At 33.1% G+C, this 23,594-nt stretch overlaps 2 protein-coding genes and 1 pseudogene across 3 annotated transcripts; 2 read left to right on the top strand and 1 right to left on the bottom strand.

The window, feature by feature from the left end:
• Positions 1-1,292: 1,292 nt before the first annotated feature.
• LOC100783584 (alternative NAD(P)H-ubiquinone oxidoreductase C1, chloroplastic/mitochondrial-like) lies at positions 1,293-5,135 on the bottom strand (annotated as a pseudogene). The gene is made up of 6 exons (XR_003267843.1): positions 4,643-5,135; positions 4,375-4,558; positions 3,832-3,925; positions 3,527-3,739; positions 1,640-2,375; positions 1,293-1,549 (listed from the first exon to the last, which is right to left on the bottom strand). The product of XR_003267843.1 is annotated as an alternative NAD(P)H-ubiquinone oxidoreductase C1, chloroplastic/mitochondrial-like (transcript).
• A 347-nt stretch (positions 5,136-5,482) lies between these two features.
• LOC106799688 (uncharacterized) lies at positions 5,483-6,040 on the top strand. Its single transcript, XM_026129838.2, has one exon. It carries the CDS (start codon positions 5,483-5,485, stop codon positions 6,038-6,040), a length of 558 nt encoding a protein of 185 aa, XP_025985623.1.
• Positions 6,041-10,795: 4,755 nt separating this feature from the next.
• Positions 10,796-21,070, top strand: LOC100807993 (cyclin-dependent kinase E-1). The gene is made up of 16 exons (XM_003532037.5): positions 10,796-11,059; positions 11,139-11,249; positions 11,328-11,431; positions 11,542-11,584; positions 11,736-11,834; positions 12,148-12,217; positions 12,609-12,703; positions 12,855-12,888; positions 12,991-13,075; positions 13,294-13,371; positions 15,002-15,049; positions 15,377-15,409; positions 15,659-15,767; positions 19,919-20,125; positions 20,229-20,295; positions 20,735-21,070. Exons 1-15 carry the CDS (start codon positions 10,856-10,858, stop codon positions 20,292-20,294), a joined length of 1,386 nt encoding a protein of 461 aa, XP_003532085.1. The 5' UTR covers positions 10,796-10,855; the 3' UTR covers position 20,295; positions 20,735-21,070.
• Positions 21,071-23,594: the final 2,524 nt, after the last annotated feature.

The following is a 23,594-nucleotide window of genomic DNA, read 5'->3' as shown; positions in this document are numbered from 1 at the left end:
TGATAATAGTTTAATAAATTTACCAAATTAGATCACTTATTAAGCCCATAAAAAATATAAATAATTAATTAAGAATTATAAAATTCCTAACATTACATTTCCATGTAAACGTGAAAATTTATTTTTTATTCACACTAAAATTAAAAAAATATTCCTAGAAATATTAAAAATTAACAAATGATATTTTTAGATATGTCCGGGAATAACATTATTGTTTAAAAATATTCCTAGAAATGCAACATCATAACTTGAAAAAACGCACCATATTAAAAAAATGAATTTAACAGAACTGATAACTGCTATTCTCAACGGAATTGCATTGGGTATTTTGATCGTCTGTGTTAAGAGTATATTTGGAAATCGCAAAAATCAGACAAAGAATGGCGTGAAAAGAGCTAATAGCAGTGAGAATAGCAAAGCCCATTTAGTATCAATATTTTTGGGCATTACTTTGTGCACCCAGCACAATTGCTGGTACACCCATCAAAACAGTGAAATTCTATTTTTACCCTTCCATAAAGCTGATACACAATGATCATAAAATTAATGGTCCATGCATAAATTGAACATGAGACTTTTGCGTTATTGGCACAATGCTCTAATCAATTGAACTAATAGGCCAATTATATTATAAAATAATTAATGTCACTATATATAACAATAAAATTCCTAATGTATATTTAATGCACATGTAAATTTAAATAATAAATTTTGTAACAATTAATTTGTTAACTAAAACATCATGCTAATAACGTGAAAGTCATAGCTTAGTAAGTAAGTCTCTTACAGATTGGCCCAATCTGTATGGGTTTACGGATTCGTCAATCCGTATCAACTCTATGAAAGGACAAAAATGAAATTTCGCTGTTTTGCTGGATGCACAAAGCAATGCCCTATATTTTTTAGTAACGGGGCCTTAAAAGCCCAAAACAACAAAATATCTACAAAAACATGCTTGCTTCCTGCACCCTCTTTTGGCTTCTGGATTGGTCAACTTGGAAGGTAAGAAAAACATTCCAAAAAGGTGCAGGAAGCAATTTTTGAGTGCAGGAAGCAATAGCCTAGCCGGGGAATGAGCATATATACCTAAATACTAACATTGTTATATATATGTATAGCTTTGAGCATGGGGGTGCTTGATTTTCTATTGTTTATGCACTGTTTTAGTGTTTTTCCTTTAGCCTCCAATGTTTTTGTATGTATCTGCTGAGCATTTTCAATGAACAATCTGTTGACCAAAAGAAATGCTTGCAGAAGATAGAAGTTAAAATTGAATAAAGCAGAACCTTCCAGAAAACAAAAAAAATCCTTGCAATTTCTTTTTATTATCATTAATAATCCCTGTACTCGATCTTGTATTTTAGAGTTGAATCTATGATAAGCTATATACATGATACATCAGTATGAAGCTAAGAGCCCGAAACCACCTTGTACAAGGTACTTTGTAGCGATGACACAGAATCAATAGCAGACTTTGTAAGCCAGCTAATCCCCACTTTAAGCCTATGTTCATCCGTTGGTAACCTGATCAAATAAGCTATCTTCCTCGCTGCAAAACAGAAAAAGCTCAAACTTGTTTTTTGTCTTTATTTTATTTTATAACCAACATAATGAAGAATGACGCATGGGCCCAACTTACCAGTATGACCAACAGAACCTTCTAGGGTCAGCCCATCAATAAAACTCGGAGAAATGGCAGCATCATTTCTTCCCAAGGTCATCATCTCACCTAGATTCTGAAACCTGGCACTCCCAATACAGAATAATTAAACAAACTGAATGCAACAGTACCTAAATGGTAAAAGTGGACGCCCATTGATCGCAGCCCACAAATTCCAACCAGTGAAGTCTGCTTGCTGAAATGCAACCTGCAAGGTAAAGGAAACAATCAGAAAATAAATATGATGATATCCTCAGAATTATATACATGCCATAGTAATTATTCGCATAGGATATCAAGCAGCAGTTAAATCTGTGCAGTGGCTGGAAGGATCCTTCCATTTGAATCCCTTAATGCAAAGGAGTCACCAAGGGCAAATATCCGGGGGTGACCCTTGACACGAAGTTGTTTCATCTGTTTCAGCTTGTCCTCGGGCATTAAGTGGAATTGCAAATGGTACATCTGAAGGTTCCAGCTGAGGAAGAGGAGGCTTGGTTCCAGCAGTCCACAATACCAGATCTGCTTCAACGATTTTACTTTGCATTCCCCTTTCAGCAGGTTGTAGCTCCAATATATATTTCTCAAAATCAGGCACTACTTCAGTACTATTTTCATCTGCCCCTGTCAGGGTATCTGAAGACTCTAATTCACTGAGCCTCTGAATACAGCAGACAAAATAACCCAATAAAAGTTCGACTTTTCTTGATGAAAGAACCTAACATCCATAGAACAATGTTTCCTTTCAGAAAACATAAGCATTACTTGTTTTAACATTGGTAATAGAACTAGGCAAGAGGAATACAATTGAATGACAAGCAAAAACTAAAGCAGCCATATTTGTGGAAACGGGTTAGTTGCATGCTGGAGAAGCTTCAAAACATTGAAGTGGCACCCATGTAGCATTCAATTATGGCTAATGCTTATATGATTGCAAGAAATCTATTTAAAAATGGGTGTTAAGAGTTAACTATAGAATAGGAGTGAAGTTACGTGAAAAGAAATTATATAATTCCAAACTGCTCAGAATTTCTTCTTCAGAATATTTTAGGCAAACAGTTAGGTTTATATTACTATGCAGCTCTCTATGTCTTGAGAAAATACAAATAAGTCCCTATGGTTTAAAATTTGTAATAGCTAATAAGAGTACTTATTATGCACAGACAACAACCATGCCTTATCCCACTAGGTGAGGTCGACTATATTAATCACACAACACCACTAGAGTACTATTATAGTGTCAAAAAAATAATTGAAAAATTATAGAGATTCACCTACAAATTTCAAGGTACAGGGACCTATTTGATTTTTTTTTTTTTAAAAAATAAAATTATATATATATAGGGGCATACCAAATAATTAATCAAAAAATTATTAAGTCCTTATAAAAGACTAAAATACTAAACATGTTTACTTAGGCATCATGAGGCTTACAAAGAAAATGGTTTTCAATCTTAGCTATGTCCAGCTAAAAAAAGAAGCAACACTTAATTTGAGCAAGGATCATCTTGCGTTTATATATAATTGGGTTACATTTCTTCAACCCAGGCAATAAATGATCACATTTTAATTTAAACATATGTTTTTTGAAGTTATTAGACAATTTAAATTTTATTCAACATCTTAAAAAATGGTTGCACATAAAGCTCTAAATATCTGGCTTCACTCCGTTAAATTTTATTAACATGAAATAGGGAAAAATAATTATTTGAAGATAGCAGTGAATCTCACAGTCTTCCATAGAAGGAAATACAAAGCCAGCATCGTATTCATAGTGAACCATCACCTAATTGCATGTGATTTTCTGAGTTGTACAAAACAGATATTCAAGTTCCAATAAGCATAGAATATAAAATCTAACCAACTTACTTTTAGTGCAACTTCCCTATTGCCAGGTTGGGCATTTGGGCAAATCATTGTTTCAACATTAATAGCTCTCACAATTCCTCTATTTTGTAATCACTCTGCCAGTGTTGCAGCCAATTCAACTCCAGAGTAACCACAACCAATAACAGCCACACTAATTTGAAAGTCCTTACCAAAGGTCTTTCTCTCTAATTTTGTTAATTTATCATTGACTTTCTGTAACAAGAGACAAGCATGTAAAATCAATGAAGTATAAAGATTGCAAGATATAGACTGTCCTAAGATATTAAATAATTAAGAGCACTCACAGGTGCATCTTCTAGCATTGAGAAAGGAATTGCAAATTCTACTGCCCCTGGTACAACATCCAGTTTAGATTCAGCTCCCAACGCAAGAACCAGCCTGGCTGTCCAGTGTGAAGAAATGAAAAAGTTAAAACCAACAGATATGATGCAATTCTATTTACCACAACACTACAAATGTATTTCTATTGCATTCAACAATAAACAAATTCATTTTTATTTTACAGATGATTTAAGTACACAAAGGAGCATTTCAGCAAACTACATCAAAAGATCCTACCCAAACATTCTAATCAGCATTCAGCATCAAGAAGCATCAACTTATGCATGGTCACAAGAAAATACCAGAAAAAAATACACGTGTAGTATGCTACCCATCAATTACACCAGAAAAAAATACAGATGTAGTATGCTACCCATCAATTACAAATTGAAGAAACTAGGCCAATATGCAGAACATGGAGCCAGCAAAAAACATATCACATTAAGCAGTGAATAAAAAATAATTGTTCCCAGGCAACAGAGGTACTTAAACAGTGCATATTGTACCAGTCATATTCAACAAGAAGGCCACTTTCAAGATGAACAGTTCCTCCACAACTAGATGCTTTGGATCCATTCATTCCCCAATGATCAGAGGGATTCAAAACTTTTACTCTGTCTTTGAAAAACTGCACACTAGTATTTGCCAGCAAATCTGAGAAAGGAGGAGCTATTTCCCATTTGTCCACTTCTGCATGTCATTAATGTAGTTCTGTTGAATCACTTTGGAATAAAGAAGAAACTGCAATTGTTGTTTAGGTTTAATAATGCATACCTCCGGATAGAAGCTCATACAACATTGGCTTGAAAACAAAACATTCAGACTGGTCAACAAGAACAATCTGCTCCATATTCGATAAAGAATTTATTTTATTAAAACATCACAAGTAAACAAAAAGTGTACAGAAAAACTGTTAGGAATTAGGAACCAAGCTCTAAACGTGCCACTGAGAACATGCACCAACAACCCAAACACAGGAGCAACCCACCCAAGCACTTGGTGGATTACATCTAACCAAATCTGTTTGAAGCGCTGAGTTGGCAGGTCCTTATTGGTGGAAGGAACCATGCTGTCTTCTGCTTGTCTCCATCTTCTTTGTCGCACCATGCATTCTGTTATTTCATGTCTATACTTTCTGTTATTCCATTTCATGTATTCCTTATCTCGTCATTCTTGTATGATGCTTATAAATACCACTAGTATGTAATGAAGAGGCAGCATATGAATAAGAAAATCTTTTTCTTCTCTCTTTCTTTCTTTGGGAGGTCCCTAGTCCTCGAATTCTAGGATAATCTTTGTTGTGTTCATAACATTTGGTGCTTTCATCGAGCTCCAATGGCGGACGACGAATCTTCCTCAGACCGATTGGACCGCCTCAAGGCTGCCATTGCCGATCTCGCTGCAGCTCAACTCCACTCTGCCGTGACTCTTGTCTCCATGGTCTCCAAACTTGATGCCATTCTTCTGAAATTGCATATCCCGATAACCAGCCACCACTTCTCATCTTCTTCCTCCACGCAGTCACCACTGCCGCCTTCACTTTCCATATCGACTCCGCCTCCATGCTCCACACACATGTAACCAAGTCCCACACCATTACCGGCTCCACTTTCCATGCCGACTGCACCTCCATGCCCCATGCCGATGCAACAAAGCCAAGCACCCATGCCTGCTCCTCACCTTGCCGCCAACAGCAAGCACCACATGCCCCACACGCCGTCCTCCGTCTTCAACCAACTCGGCCAGGCACGTGCCGTTGTTTCCCTCGACAATCTCTTAAGTGTTGTTGTTCATTATGGTCGTGCAGCGGCTCCACATGACAAGCTTTTGGAAAATAGAGACATGGCACTGTTTGAGATGGGAGTTGAGTCCTATGGGTCTGCCATGGTCGCACGCAAGCGCCAACCAGCTGCTTTTGCACTATGGACGGCTGCTAAACCAAATGAGTTTCGCCGGGACAGACCTTGGGATCCTGGTATTACTTTTGGAAGTCATGGTTTGAAGCCCCAACACCTTGAGGACAAGGTGTTTTTGATGGGTCAGGGAATGTTAGGAATTAGGAACCAAGCTCTAAACGTGCCACTAAGAACATGCACCAACAACCCAAACGCAGGAGCAAACCACCCAAGCACTTGGTGGATTACATCTAACCGAGTCTGCTTGAAGTGCTGAGTTGGCAGGTCCTTATTGGTGGAAGGAACCTTGCTGTCTGCTGCTTGTCTCCATCTTCTTTGTTGTGCCATGCATTCTGTTATTTCATGTCTATACTTTCTGTTATTCCATTTCATGCATTCCTTATCTCAGCATTCTTGTATGATGCTTATAAATACCACCTAGTATGTAATGAAGAGACAGCAGATGAATAAGAAAATCTCTTTTTTCTCTCTTTCTTTCTTTGGGAGGTCCCTAGTCCTCGAATTCTAGGATAATCTTTGCTGTGTTCATAACAAAAACCTAACAATTAAGTCACCAGGCATGGATATAAGACATCGTAATCATAGTTGTGAGAGAAGAAGAAAATAATTTCTGATCAAACAGTTATTCACAAATGTTAAAGATACTGCTGTGATTCTTTTTCCTTTTTTTTCATTAGTGAATGTGTTGAGACAGCCTTTCATCCAACAAGAGGCTCCTAAGTTCCTTCTATCATGGCTTTAATATCAACTGCCATGCAATTGAATGAATTGAACTGGAGGATGATCATGATCTAATGAATGTAAAAGAAGGCACTAGAACTTACCAGTTAACAGCTTTAGGTAAAGGAAGACTATATAACTGAACATAAGGGAGATAGTTTTAGCTGATATAGGAGAATAAAATGTTATTTATTAAGTCAAAATAACAGTGAGCTAAAGACTAAGTGAATATATCTTCTCGTGTTATCATTGGTTCATGAAATTTAGAAGCATATTTTAAGTTTAAGATGATTATGAATCTGAACAAGCAGAGTAAATTTTATGGGTTTAAATAAATTTTATGGGTTTAAATGCATATTGCATCAGTAGTAACACGCATTTACATGTCCGTTGCATTAAAAAAAATACAGATACTGACTGTATGAGCACGAACTATCAAACCAAGAGACATCAGCAACCATAGAAACCTGCTAGCTGACATGAAATGAAATTCCATAAGAGAGAGTGATTTTGAAGACAACTTACCTGTGTTTTTTTATCATCAGGCCACTCCAATGATTCCAACCTTAAAGCAGTATATAAGCCACCAAATCCACCACCTAATATGCACACCCTGGGTTCTGCAATCAGATAATTCTTTTCCAGTGAATTCAACAATGAAATTTCAAATAAACCTGGAACGCATGTTCCCCGGGCCAATCACGCATGCAAATGGATTCTATATCCAAAAGAGAAAAAGTAAGGCTTCGAAAACCTTGTTATCAGGCCACGCGAAATTCGTAGGCTCCTTTTCGGCTTCGGATATCTCCTCCACAGCACCTCCAGTGCCGCCATTTTCTCCCGAAGCGAAAAACCGCAATTGCAATCGTTTCCTGAGAGAGCTTGCGAACAAGGAGGAACCGGCTCCCCTGCTCCTCCGAAAACTCGGAAATAGCGCGCTCCATTGCTTCGCTCCGCCTGAAACCACAAAGAGAATGCTGATGCAATGTAATAATTATTAAAAGTAAGGGGAAAAAACACGATAATTTTCCCTCGGTTTTCTCAGATTCCAAACAAGTAGTTGTGTGTGGATGAGATGATGAATGAAAATCGACGACGGTAGGAGAGACCGGTGCAGCTAAAGCAATGTGCAACATTGTAATCTGAAAAGCGGATAGTTGCAAGCTTTGCTGCTGTTCTGCCTCCACCATTTCTCTCTCTTGCCTTGCTCTTTTTTTTCCATTAAATTTCCTTATTACTTTTAAGATCTTATTTCATATTCTTCTCAAGTTATTTATTTTCGGATCAAATTCATTTTTTCTCTAAATGTATAGATGGGATGAAAATGTAGACCGTTTTTGGATGTTAATTCTTTTGTTAGATGAAAAATGTCAATATTTTTTATTGAAAAAAAATGTGATAATTTATTTTGGACCCTAATCGTAAGTAAATTTTATTTGACCAAAATGTCAATAAATTATTATTATTAAATAAAAATGTCAATAATTTTTTTTATTGAACTTGAATATCATCGGTTGACTAATTTGTTAGATTCAAAATTTCGTTTCATTTAAGGATAAAATATAATTATTAGTAAATTTTTATAATTTTTAATCGTTTCAAACATAACATTATAATAATTACTTAAAAAATATATATTGACAAATATAATTTAAAATAAGTATAACAATCCAAAATAAACTTGATAACAGAATATCAATCATTACAACTTTTTTTAAATTATAATAATTAGTCACCATCTATTATAAATAAAAGATAAATTTATCTCATATTTCACTTTTTCTGATCTTGACTATTTATTAATGGTGACGGATCAAATGCACTCTTTATACTTTTGAGGACTAAATTTTATTTTTTCATCTTTCAAAGACGCATTTGTCAACGGAGTGGGAAAATGAAAAATCAAGAAAATATTATATGACAAATATGCCCCTATATTGATAATTAAAGATGCTTATGTTTGACAATTATTTCAGTAACAAATTCATCATTCTATGTCATATGAACTATTTTATTGACGGTAACAGACGGAATGTTTGTCGCACTTTTTACATTTTCAGGACTAAATTTTGTATTTTCATATTTCAGGGACACATTTGTCAACGGAGTGAGAATACAAAAAGTCAATAAAATATTATATGATGCCCACGTTGACATGTCAGTGACAAATTTAGCACTCTGTGTCATGTAAACTATTTTATTAACAATGAATGCGAATGCTAATGGCCAGATATATTTGTTGCACTTTTTATACTTTCGATGATTAAATTTTGTATTTTCATCTTTTGTCAATAAATTATACATCCATACACAAAAGTGATTATTTACTTTTTATTTTCACGGTTTTACTCTTTACATTATTTATTATTATTGTATTATTTAAATATTACACTTCAAAATATTTTATCTATTACATTAATCAATATAATGAAGGTATGACATATACTACTACTTTGTTAATAATAATAAAAACATATAAAGCATCTTATAAACATATTCACATTAATCATTTTACATTAATTTCTATAATATATAATCTTTTCCAACACTTATGATCAATAACACAGTTTGACAACTCTCCGTTAGCTTTTGTTAACATATCCGTAATGAAATTGGAGGGATCGATATGAAACGGAATAAAAATATAATTTTATTACTTGGACATTTTATAACAGAATAAAACAAATATTTCATTCCATTGTTTATAAAATGAACAAAATAAAACGAATCATAACTTTTTAAATTCCATATTCTTCTTATTTTAAATATATTGACGTCAAGAAATTTATCATTAGGTTTAATTTTGCATCAACGCATCCTAAAATTGAGAAGTGAAAAATTATGGTTAATAATGAAATGGTTTATGATCCATCTACTTTCAGTGTGTTTCGTTCCTATTTTTACAAACTAAACAATGAAACACAAGTTACCCTTCCACTCCACCCTTCCGTGTTTCATTCTCTTCCATCAATCCAAACATAACTTCAAAAGTATTTAATACATACACATTGTTAGGACTTTAATTCGTTATTACCATTTTTTTTCCTGATAATTCATTATTATCGATTAAGTTAAAATAAAAATTCCTAGTCATATTCTATAATATTATATCAGTAAACTCAAAAACTAACATAAAAAGTAATTTATTGATAAGCTACCACCAAAGGTTTGATTAATTAATATTTTGTTGCTCTAATCTATTTCGTGGTTTCGAATTTGAGCTGGTATATACAATTGCGTTACCTACTTATAAAGAAAATTTTATCATCTATAAAAATCATCCTCAACTTAAGTAAAATTGCTTTTCATAAAAAATTCTTACAGTTTCATAAAAAAATCAACTAATAAACTAGTCTAACTAACTTCTTAGTGACTCAGCAAATACACTATCGATGTGTATTTATTAAAGGCTCCTTGCCTTTAAAATATTAATCAAAACATCAATACATTTCATTAAATATTTTGAATTATGCAAAATGATAAATAGTAAACATTAAATATATATTTTTATCCTCACAAGTCACAACTCACAAGGGATACTTCCTGCAATAAAACCATTCCAATTTCACAATTAAAAATATTAAATATATTTCATTAATGTTTTTAATGAGGGGTATTTGTTGAATGATTTGGTGTAATTTTGACTCAAAATTAGTCCAAACAAAAAAATAAATTAAGTGATGTGTGTGTTTGGTTTAATTTAAATTATTTATTATTAATTGAACAAAACTTAAATAATAACTGGTTTAACCAACAACAAAAATTTTAACAATCAAATCCAAGGTAAAACAATAATTATTCTAAAGCTGAATAAACCTTGAATAATATTTATTCGACTTAAAAATAATTATTCAATTTTAAGAGTAAAAAAAATATAATGCTTGTTTCCAAATTTCAATGATCGGACAAAATAATAATAAAATAACATTTATAATACTTGTTTTCAATCATAAAAATTTAAAAAGTAAATATTTAAGAACAAAATATTAATTGCAACAATGATTTCTAAAAATACTCAGAGTGTGGTTTGATTTGGTTTGATTTTCATGTTACAAATCAAATTAAATTATTTAAAAAATAAATAAACCAAATTAAATCAATAACTATAAAAAAAATTATAATTATAAAAAGTTTACATCATCATTTAATCACAACTTATCATATATAATAAAATATTTAATTTTTATGATAATTATCTTAAATGATATCAAAGATGAATTATAATTGAATGATTAGTAAATAATAAATATTATTAAATAATTTTTTCCTCACAATAGGATAAATTGCTAGTATAATAAAAACCATTTCAATTTTAGGACACGGCTGCCTATCCCCTTGCGATCGAAGAGAGATGGGGGACGGAAGTGGGAACCGGTGGAGCAGGGCGGAGTGGGTGCAGCAGTACGATCTCTTAGGCAAAATCGGAGAAGGCACTTACGGCCTCGTCTTCCTGGCCCGAACCAAAGGCACTCCCTCCAAATCCATCGCCATCAAAAAGTTCAAGCAATCCAAGGACGGCGACGGCGTCTCCCCCACCGCCATCCGCGAAATCATGGTAATCTATTCCTAACGTAACCTTTCCCTTTCCTCTTTCAACGCAGTTCTTCCTTCACTCTTTTTTTTTGTTATTGCAGCTGCTCAGGGAGATTACGCACGAGAACGTCGTCAAGCTCGTCAATGTCCACATCAACCACGCCGACATGTCGCTCTACCTCGCCTTTGATTACGCCGAGCACGATCTCTATGTCGGTATATCGTTCTATCGAGAAGCATTTTTCCTTTTTTGTTGAGTGTGAAATAAATTGCTGTGAAAAATGTGGCAGGAAATTATTAGGCATCACAGGGATAAACTCAACCATTCCATTAACCAATACACTGTTAAGTCTTTGCTCTGGCAGTTGCTCAATGGACTAAGCTATCTGCACAGGTCTGAACAATTACTGAATTTGAACCTCGCTCGTGTTTTTTTTTTTTTTTTTTGTGTTTCTTTTGTATATAGACTTAATATTTTGCCTTCTTTTTTTTATTGTTGCGTAGTAATTGGATGATACATCGAGATTTGAAGCCATCGAATATATTGGTATGGTTTTGGCTGCCTCCTTGCTGCTGTACATTGACTCGTTTTTTTAATGCTAGCTATGTATAGTCATTAGTATTTCGAATTTCACCTTTGTTTCTCAATTTTGACCAGTGCTCTTCATTTTTTCGTTAAATGAACTTTCTCTGGCCAGGTTATGGGAGAAGGAGAGGAACATGGAGTTGTTAAGATTGCTGACTTTGGACTTGCGAGGATATATCAAGCTCCTCTGAAGCCGTTATCTGATAATGGGGTATGGCTCAGGCTATTGTATTCTTAGGATTTAAGAAACCAAAGTCTGGCTAAGCATATAATGTATAGACAGGAAATCATTAGAATAGAGGTGCATACTGTCCCAGCTTTTTTCCACAAACAGAATGATGGATATGTTGGTTTGAAGTTTACCTTCTTGAACAACCTTGTCTGCTAGCGTTCTCTAGTGTTTTGATTCCCCACACATGGGATGCTTAAACATCGATTGTTTGCTTTCATCTGTACTCCTCAATTATCAGCTTGTCATGTGTTTTGATTATTTGGTCCTGAATATAAGAGATACTAACATGCAGGTTGTTGTAACCATTTGGTATCGTGCACCCGAGTTGCTTCTTGGAGCAAAACATTATACTAGTGCTGTTGGTATCCTTTTATTGAAGTTTTACTTTCTCTGTGTTGGGTATCAAGGTGATTTTTTTTTTTTCATTCATATTTGCCAGTCAAGGAATTTCCATGCTCTGGCACAGTTAGCTTCAGAGTTACATGTTTTGTGGTTCTGTTGTTATCCCTAGTTTGACTTGAGACACCTGCTTAAATGAGTTATGATTTCACTGAATTGGAGATGTCCACAGAATTGACATAATATTTACATTTTAATTTATCCGTTTGGATGTTGGGGGAAGCTTCCACTATGGTACACATAATCCACATTTTAAACTAGTAGCATATAGTAACTGAATGTGTCTGTAGCATTTTCCCACTATTCTAAAAGTGGTCCAGTACTCGAGTCATTTTTCCTTAAATATACATTTAGATATGTGGGCTGTGGGATGCATTTTTGCTGAGTTGTTGACCTTGAAGCCGCTATTTCAAGGGGCAGAAGTCAAAGCTACATCAAATCCCTTTCAGGTACTTGGTGCAATAACTTAGAGCTTTCTGATTCTGTAGTTGAATTCTGTGCCATTGATTTATTTTTGTTTAGGTTGGTGTTGAAGTAATTTTTATATTAGTGTAGTCTTTGCCTTTTGGATTTTGTATAATTGTTGTTCTCTCTGTGCAGCTCGACCAACTTGACAAGATATTTAAGGTTTTAGGTAATTTATCTTCTTAGAGTTTTTCTTTTTCCCTGCTGGTGGACATTCATTCTGTTGATGAATATTCTAGAGCTATATCACAGGACATTGTTACTGTGCCAGGCCATCCCACATTAGAAAAGTGGCCTTCCTTAGCAAGTCTTCCACATTGGCAACAAGATGTGCAACATATACAAGGACACAAATAGTAAGATCTTTTGATATTATTGTAGGTGATGCTGTCAATTTTCATTACTAATGTGATTATACAATTATATATTTATATGTAGGAATCATCTTTTCCTTTAGTATGTAGTCCTTCTTTACTTCCTCCTTTACTACTCTATTACTCTTTGAATTTTAAAATTAAATTGATTATTTTCTACCGTGAAATTAATGGATTTTCTCTTTCTTATGTGTGTAAAGTGATAATGCTGGTCTCTATAATGTTGTACACCTGTCTCCAAAAAGCCCCGCATATGACCTCTTGTCAAAGATGCTTGAGTAAGTATTTTCCTTCTTACATTTTAAAATTTTTATTTTTGCTATGCCTATACAGAAACTTGAAAATTATGTGTTCCATTTTCCATTTGAGTAATACAAAATTGAACTCTAGGTGCAGTAAAATCACTTTTATATACTTGTGGTTTGTATTGACACCCCCTCGTAAAATAGTGGAGTGGATAAATGGGTCACAACATTTCTTTCCTTGCCCAGGCATTTATACGTAGAAGATGGGCTTGAGATTTTTATTACTTTTTGTAACTATATCATTATCACCTATTACCCCTGTTAACTTTTTGTTGCTTTAATGGCCACGATCACTAGTTTTTCAGTTTCAACCTCAGTCTATCTCTTCCTGATTTATGTCATTTGAATGATTTATTTTTCTTGTTGCTACACTAGTCAATCTGTTGAATACATGATAATCTTCCCAATTGTGAAAGGCTGTGATGCAGATGCTTTTAGTGTAAATTATTCACCATGTGAACCATAAATCTATTTGGCATCCAAATTCTAGGAATTTGTTGATATTAACAATGAATTCAAAGGCCCATTCTACTACCCTAGATATGTCTTAAAATCTGGATTAAGGACCTAACTGAACCCTACAAACCTGACTTGTAAGGTGATGACTACTCAAACTTTTATAAGCTCTATTTAAGCCATATCTCTAGTTGATGTGAGACTAAACACTACCCTTGAGGTTGCAATTAAGGTGGCCCTCTAAGAGGCTGCAACTAAGGCGTGGTAAGGGTGACCACAATTAAGACGACTTTCTAACTCTCTTCTTCATGCTCAGGGCTACTAGCTTGGAGTGTAGCAATGCAAGTGTCCCAATGATGTATCTAGGATAGACTTTGAAACCATCTTAGAATATGAGCCAAGGACCTAACTCAATCTCATAAAACCGACCTGTAAGGTGAAGACTATTAAGCTTTATAAGCTCCATTTAAGCCATATCTTTAGTTGATGTGAGACTAAACACCACTCTTGAGGTTGCAATTAAGGCATTCCTTAAAGAGATTATAACTAAGGCGGGCTAGGGATGACTGCAATTAAGGTGGGTTTCCAGTATCTTACAATAATTTACAGCATCTGAAATTATCTGAGGATTAGTTTCCATATTTACTTACATTTCATGATTTGTTTCTTTATTTAATTAGGATTATAATTTAGTATTAGTATGAATAAGGGTTAGTGCTATATGTCTTTTTTAGCATATACAACTCATCTAACATATCAATATCAATTTTAGTGTATTCAATATCTTTCATCTTCTTTCCCTCCCTTTACCTAAAACCTCATAATTTCAACCCCCCCCCCCCCCTCTTTTTTCCCTGCTCCTTTAATTTTTTTTTAAAAAATGTTAGGATAAGCCAACCATCCCCAAAGCTTAAGATTTTGAGAAAAGTCACGAGTATTTTTATATTTAACACTCCCCCAACACAAGTCCTTTAGATATGAAGTGTGGGCCATGCACAATGGAGACAGTAATGATTGAACTCTAGACCACTGAATCATAGAGGCTCTAATAGTATGTTATAGACTAACTATCTCAAAAGCTTAAGCTTTACTATGAAGGCACATTAATGTTTTTACATTTAATAACAGATTGTGTATTTATGTGCAGATATGATCCTCGTAAGCGTTTAACAGCAGCACAAGCTTTGGAGCATGAGTAGGACTTCTTCTCTTCTCCTTCTTTGTTCTTGTGTGTATTTTGTGTATCTAACCGTGAAAAGTATGATTTAAGCTTTTTAAGTTATTGGTTTTTCAATGTTTACTGAAATCTTCACTTAGTTTTACATTTTTTCCCCTTTTATATTGTATTTCTTGATATATGGTTGCCATCTTGTTGTCCCCTATGGTGCACTGAAAATGATGTGGTTGCCATCTTGTTGTATCAATATAGTTAAGGACTTTGCATTGTGACTTATGGTTATATTAGTTCCGTTTTTGTAGTTCAGCTGTTATCTGACAAGCATCCTTATGCTCTGTTTGCCAGGTATTTCAAAATTGAACCATTACCTGGACGGAAGTAAGATTCTTCTTTCCCACTTTTGGTTATTCTGGGTTGGCTTTTATTCTTAAGTTCAATGGATAAAACCTGTTCCTGTCATTCTTGATTACTTTTAATTTATTTAAAATTTTGATTGGAAGGTTTATAAACAAAAATATTCATGTAGTTATTTTGTGTTCTATAAAAAAGTTATCCTTGTCCTCATGAAGCACTATTCCGCCAATGTTTATTTTCTTTAACTGAACATTTCTGTAAAATCATGCTCAGTGCACTTGTACCCTGCCAACTTGGAGAGAAAATTGTAAATTATCCCACTCGTCCAGTGGACACCACTACTGATCTTGAAGGAACAACCAATCTGCCACCTTCACAAACGGTATGCAATGATGGTTGAAAATTTGTTGCTACTATATCATTCTAAATTGCAATTGTGCTTACTTAATACATCGTTGGCCTATCTCAATCTTGCAAGTCTTGTTATAGATTTAAAATTTTCATAGAGCTGGGCATGTCAAAATAGTGAAGGATATTTGTCCTTAAATCGTGATCATCTTTTAATGAAATTTTATCGACTTAAGTTTACTAGGAGCAATGAATATTAGAGAAATTAAGGATGTTCTTTTTTTATGGATAAGGCAGCATTTCATAATTGTAAGAGTATTGCATATTGCATCTTTAGAGAAATGAAGGATTATTTTCAAATGTTTGATGTACCTTCAATTGTGTACACACAATTTATGTTATGACTTTGGGTTCAATTCCTTGGTGGGTGGTTTAGTCAATTCCTCTTTGTTGCCACAATCATCCAAACAATATTTGCATGCAATATTGGTGAATAGAATACAAACGATTTTCTCTGAAAGCCATGCGGCTTCTTTTACATTAACTATCTCCCATTTCTTAAAAATATTTTATATTATTAATATTATTGCTTAAACTTAGTTAAATTCCTATTTGAATTTAGTTTTCTAATTTTTGAATTTTAACACCATATAAAATTAATAGACATAGAGATAATGTGTTTTGATTCAATTTTTTTTTTTGTAATTTCCTCTTTAATTTTAAAAAGCACTCTGTTTAATTTATTCCTATCTAATAAAATAGAATTCTCATTATTTGCAATGAATAAATTTCTCATCATACTTTTCTTAAGATATGTTATTTCACCATTGTTAAACAATATTGATATGTTTCTCCTATATTTTTTTTTTATTATTTATATTTTTAAATTTATGTAAAATTTAAAAGTACCCATGCATTAACTTGTTAGTTTTATATTTCTTTCAGATAAGGGATCTGCTTGGAGATTATGTAGATGATAATTAACATTAATAAAGTTCAATTACATGGTGCCATGATGTTTATGAAAATTTCAATGATTTTGCTATGTCTAATAGAACATAGTTGGCTTTTTTTACCATGTTGGCACAGTTCGAGTTCAATTTTTATTAGACTAGTTGAAACTTTTGCATTTATTATTAAATTAGAGCAAGTCCTTCATTTGTGGATTGGTAATGATAAGTCATAGTTGGTATTAATGAATATTGTGAAAAAATACATTTTATACATGTCATAGTTGAAAATTTTAAATATATATTATATTACAAAAGTTGTACACAAAAAATGACAACCTAACCCTTTATTATATCATGAGTTGTCCATGATCTACAACTTGCCTAGATTATTTATTTAATTAGATAATTGGTAAGCTTTTTAAATTTTAAAAAACATAAAAACCAAAAGTTATTTAAATTGTATGTCATTTGACTTGCTTAATTTTTAATTTACAACAACTCCGCAAGTCATACACGACATATACAACATACGTATTTCTTAATTTTGTATGTAAGTCTTAAAAACCCTTAACTAATGCAGAATCATTTGTAAAGAAAATGCTTAGTTCTACTTCTGCTAAAATGTCATTGCTTTCCCTTCCTGTAGAATGAAGTTTCATTTTCTTTCTCCTGCTTACTGGGTGTCTACTCAATGAGATTAAATTATTTCTATTTTTGGGTGTTGTCATCTAATGCTGTAGAATGAAAAACAAGATCAAGATATCAAAAGTGAAAATACTAATTCATAGGATGCTTTTCGACCCCATCTATTTAATCAACACAACACAATTACAAAATAAGACTTACTATAGTGGCATTTAGCTTCCAACTACAAAGGTTTCAACCAGTGTTATTAAACCTGGTTCGACTTGGTCGATAGGACTGGAAACCGGGCTTGTAGCCGGGTCAGTTTAGTTACTTGATCATTTTATGTTATCAACTCAGTGTCACGTTATCAAACAGGTCCCGAACTGGACTAAACTGGTGTATTCACTTGGACAGGACTGTATGGAAACCAGTTGAATCACTCCCCTCTGGTTTTTTCACGTTCTCATAGGCTGAATTCTGTGTCCCAAACTGTCTCAAGTGATTCGACCAGTGATCCCCATTGATTCAGTATCTTTACTGAGTCAATGACCAGTTCAGTTAACTATGGTTTCAACCAATTATAGAAGAATTTGCGACAATTGAATTCATCAACGATATACCTAAAAATGAACTTTTTGATATCTGGCCATAACTCCTCTTCTATCAACTAACCTATCCTGCTAGATATTTTGTCAACTACTTCAAAAAAAATTCTGATTTTTGTAGCTAAAATTTGGATAAAATCATACTTGTGAGCATCAACACCCTTTTAATTCATAAGTTTCAACTGCCTACACTTCTTGTGAAGTATTCACAATTTCTCCTCACAATATCTCAATCACAAAACATTTTTGTTTTCTCTAGACTGCCACATTTTGATCCCAGTGTTTTAAATCCTGTATAGTGGTGACTAGCTCTGAATGCTATAATGGGATCGGATTGCAGGATAGCTGCTGTACTATATACATATAAATTCTCAAAATGATAAAAATTACTCAAAATTCATGACATAATAGGCGTCTCAAACAGAACATACAAGTAAATACTAACAGAAGTCAAATACAAAATTCCTAGATAGGATTCATCAATTATCATTTTCTAAATCTAAATCTTCTTTATCATTTTCACTACTATTACAGTTGTAGATTTCATTTTTGGAAGTTGAAATCCCAAAAAATAACCCCCTAAAAAAGCCATAGCATTTTTGTTCGGAGGGTTTTTTCCGAAATCAACACATACTGCTGCTATCCCTATCATATCCTGTCTGCTACAGCTGCTATTCAGCCCACTAATTGGTCTGCTATACTAATCCTCTCTGCTATGGAAGCCACTGTAGTGGCCAAGGGCCGCTCCATTCTACTGAACTGCTATAGGACACTATTTAAAGCCCTGTTTTAATCAACAACTTGTGTTTACACGATAAAAAATGAGAGCATTTTTGAAAAGATGATGGTGCAGATTTTTCTGCATTGGACTGAAGATTTAATATTTGCTTTCTCTTTTTTGTCTTTTGCCCAAATATCAGGTGGATGGTGTGAACATTTAACTGTCAAAATTGACTGTTAAATTGGATAGGAAGGGAAAATTACAATGAATTGTGTTAAATTATGGTATATTATGCTTAATTTAATATGTAAGGATGAAAGTGCAACTAGAGTAATAATTCAAAGATTAGGGTATAAAATGCTTTTCTTACCTTAAATTTTGAAATATTACAAAACTATGTAAGTCATCTATGCCATAATAGATTATATAATTTTTATAATTCTAAAAGTTATGCAATGTGTATGACATATGCAGCTGACTTAAAAATTATGTAAGTTGTATATGCCATATACGATTTATGTAAATTTTTATTTAAATATCTTTTCAATTTGAAAACTTATTATTTAATTATTTAATTAAATATGTAACACTGTCCAAGTGTCATATATTATGGATTCATGATAAAATAAAATTAAGTTGTCATTTTTCATGTATACAACTTTTGTAATTTAATTTAATTATGGAAGACTTGCACAAAATATATTTTCCTCATTAATCATCAAGACCGTTATAAATTTCCTTACAAAATTCATAGATGGTAGAGTAATAAATTCCAGACTTGCACTAGTTTGGATATTATACTAGTATAATTAAAAAAGGCAGATATAATTACTTAACTATTTATTAGTAATATGCCAACTGCCTTTTGTTCATATGATTGTCTGGTTCCTTGCTGAGCTTAAATATCTGTGTGTGTGAATAATATTAGGGTGAGCCTTGGTGATAAGGTAGCCTTGTGAACTAGAGGTTCAAATCCTGGAAGCATTCTTTCTGTTTGTGGGGTAAGACAGCATACATTTTCCCTCCATAGACCTCACTAGGTGGGAGCCTTGTGCTATGGGTCATCCGGTCATCCTGTATGTATGAATAAAATGCTGAGTGGGATTTGTGCATTTGATATCATTGTTCCTTTATGAAATTTAAGTTGCCTTGGTTTTAAAAATACCCATTTATGGTAAAGTATGGTTTTATACTAGCTTGTGCACAAGTTGTACGTGTAAACATGCTCTACTTCAGAGTTTTAATTGTTTAAATTTATTTCTTATTTCTTTTGAATCAGGTAAATGCAGTTTCTGGCAGCATGCCTGGTCCTCATGGGTCAAATAGATCTGTTCCTCGGCCAGTGAATGTTGTTGGAATGCAAAGAATGCCCCCTCAAGCAATGGCAGCTTATAATCTCTCATCTCAGGCAGCCATGGGAGACGGAATGAATCCTGGGGGTATCTCAAAGCAACGAGGTGTTCCACAGGCCCATCAGCCGCAACAGGTTTAGTGTTTCATGGGAATTGGGAAAGGGGAGCAAGGGTTTAACTTCTTTCTTTCTTTTGTTTTTTCCTTTTTGTGTTATTCAAATTTACTATGTTGAACAGTTGAGAAGGAAGGAGCAAATGGGGATGCCGGGATACCCTGCACAACAGAAGTCAAGACGAATATAAGGTAATGAAGTTTTGGACTTATGGCTCCACTTATTTGTGGCAATGGTGGTAGATTGGTAGTGGTAGCTGTCATAGATATAAACTTTGCTTTTTCATTGAATTGGGACTAGGTTGGGAGGGATACCTTTGAGGTGTGAATCATGTTGGCTGGAATAAGTTTTATGAGAGTTCTATGGGAAAATTTAAATTATGCTTGGATTTTGATTCTTGTGCTATGGTTCTTGAAAATTGTATGGGAATCTCAAAATCAACCATCACCTGATCCATCTCTTTACTAGTCACATGTTTTGTGGATTGTGGCAAACTTCAAATTCTACACATTCTTCATTTTATTATTCCAGCCAACATGATTGTACCTGTTGGAATACTTGAACTTAAGAGTTGGGAAACTCTTTATTTGCAAATAGCTAGTGAAATGTAATACATTGTCTCATGGTTAGGTTTCTGCTGGAAGAGAGACTACGTGAAGATAAATTTGGGGTCAATACTTCAGTGCCTGAACTCATGCAGGACATTTCTGGACAGGGTTTGTCTCAATACTTGCAAACCTCTCACTTTATTGCAATCAAAGATTGGGTGCATTCTTCTCTGGAATTTTGATGCTAAAATGCCAAATGTATGCTGGAACACCAATGAAGCCATAAAAGGGTATAAACGTATGAAAGGGTTAAGCTACTGTAAGCACATGTATATCATGATTATAACAATGCAATTCTATTGTATTTCTCAGCTTTTGGGCAAGATCAATGTCAGTGAAACCAAATGTTAATCATCCATTGGGTTTTCATAATGAAACTTTTCACGATTAAATTTATAATATGCTACTTTGTATTCGTCGAATATTTTGCCTCACATGATTGAAGATAGTTCAAATATCACTTGCCTTTGGTATTTCCGTTTTGAATTTTTATGTGATCACTGGAATCACAGACTTTTCACACTCAAGGAAACCTTACAGGTAACAGGTAACATTTTTCTTTATCCATAATTATTGAAGCTTTCTGTGAGTTAGATGTAAACTTTGTTCGGAGGCGTAGTAGTATGAAGTTATGAAATTGTTTTAATAAGTGTAGAAATAAATCTACAGAAAATGTATATTTTTCTGGTGCTACAGAGAAAATGTATATAATCTCATCTTACAATTAGTTATAAATAAATAAATACAAGAAAGATGATTTTTTCTTAAATGAGTTAGAATCCTTTGAAAAAATTAGTTCTGTATAACTTGTATTCAAACACTAAAAGAATGAACTGTGTATAACTCAAAGGTTTATGACTTTTCTCATAAACACACAGCCCATACGAACCCTTTCTTCACGTAAACTCCGTCACACACTAAAGCACTCTTTACCCTCACGAAACACACAATAGTTGTGCTCCCCTTTATTCTCCTACACGTATAGAGGTTCCATAAGACATACAAAATCATGGATGGAGCCCACACCCCTTTCCCTCTAAATGCTCCAACAACTTGTGATGATTTAGGGTTAGGTTTTCACATTAAAAATGATTATATAATCTTAAATAAAATAAGTTAATATATATATATTGTTTCTTATCATAAAAATTCGTTCTGATTTTTTTTTTCTTTTAAAATATTTATTTTGATCGTTTAGCTTAAATGACGATTAAAAATCATTTACAAAATATAAAATATTAATGACGTTATTTTCAAGTTGACAAAAGACAATCTTACTAATTTTTGTTAAAAACTATGCGTATTTTATATCGGAAGCAGTTATGTTTGAACTTATAAGACTATTGAAAATGACAAAATTTTCATTTAAGAATTTAATACAACTAAATATCTAAAACTCAAATTTGAGACTAATATTATTAATAGTCATACAAGATGGAAAATTCATTTATAATATGAGTAGATGAGATGTCGATTTTTGGATAAAAAAATGTCATCCATTTATGTTGTGAAAAGGGAGAAGAAATTCAATAAAGAAATAAAAAAAACCTTTAAAAAACTCTAAATTGATTAGATGGAATTAAAATAGAAAAAAGAAATAGCTAGATGAGTGGCTGTTTAGAGCTGCAAACAGTAGCAAGCAATTATATTCCGGAAAGAAATTCCAACTTGATGTGGGTAATGTTGTTGATGTTCTGACTCCAAAACAGGCCATTTACTTCTTCATTGCTGCTACAGAGCTGCACCTGAAAATGGATGCAAGAAAATGCAATCAAGGTTTTCGTGAAGACAAAAGGCCATAATTCATCAAGTTGAAGATAGCAGCATTTGGATTGGAATCAATCAGAACAAGTTGAAGAAAAAGGGATCATGAACAGGGTGTTTTTTTTATGTGGGGCTGGGAATAGGATCAAATGAAATTAAACCATTCCTATGTATTCACAGCCTTTAGAAAAAAAATTTAAAAAAAAAGGATTAATTTGAAAAGCCTTGTCTGTATGAAACAAACCAGGACTCTTTATTTGTAATTTCATATTAGACCATAGTTGGATCATTCCCATGTTTGACAATGCCAATCTTTATCTTACAATCCACCCAAGAGGGGATTTGAATTTGTAATCAAATATCTTCTATTCTCTATTGCGAAATTTTCCAGTTACATTGATCAATTGCTATTAGGAAAGCAATGCTATAATTTTTTATATACTGGAGAAAAACAAAAGATTGAAGAAAGAGATGAGTTTGCGGGAGTTATTTTAATTTATATAACTACGTGTAAATTAGATACGGTGGATTTTAATTTAGAATAAAGTACGTCAAATCCCAAAATACACATGCTAATTTGTTGAACCCTTAAGGCTTAAGGATACTGGAATAGAACTAGAATGAAATGAGCCAAAGTTAATACTACGCCCAGACAGTTTGTACTTGTAGGATATCCAACCAAACCCACGAGCATTCACCGACACAAAAATTCACAAGCATTTACTTGAATGTTTTTAATCTTTTTTCATTAATTAGTTATTGCATTGTTTACTTTTGAAATATTTGGTCACTAAACAATATAGATATTTATTTGTTTATAAAGAAAAATAATTTATTCATTTTGTTTTAAAGTGATATTATTAAAAGTTTATTCAAATATTAAGAATTGTTTCTTATGGAATAAAAAATCATATTTAACAACTTTATTTATTTAAATTATAATTTTTCGTTGAAAGCAATCAATATCCTTTTTTTATTAAGATAATTTTGTTATTTGCATATAACTTATATAATTATATGTTAGGTTTTTAGTTGTACATCAAACACTGAAAAAAGATAAGAATTTATCATTTTTATTCTTTCCTATTTTTCTCTTATTTTCTTAGTCATCCTTATCA

Source organism: Glycine max, chromosome 8, assembly GCF_000004515.6.
Source record: "Glycine max cultivar Williams 82 chromosome 8, Glycine_max_v4.0, whole genome shotgun sequence".
Classification (NCBI taxonomy): domain Eukaryota; kingdom Viridiplantae; phylum Streptophyta; class Magnoliopsida; order Fabales; family Fabaceae; genus Glycine; species Glycine max.
Note: the sequence above shows the minus strand (reverse complement) of the source record. Positions and strands in the feature narration are given on the sequence as shown.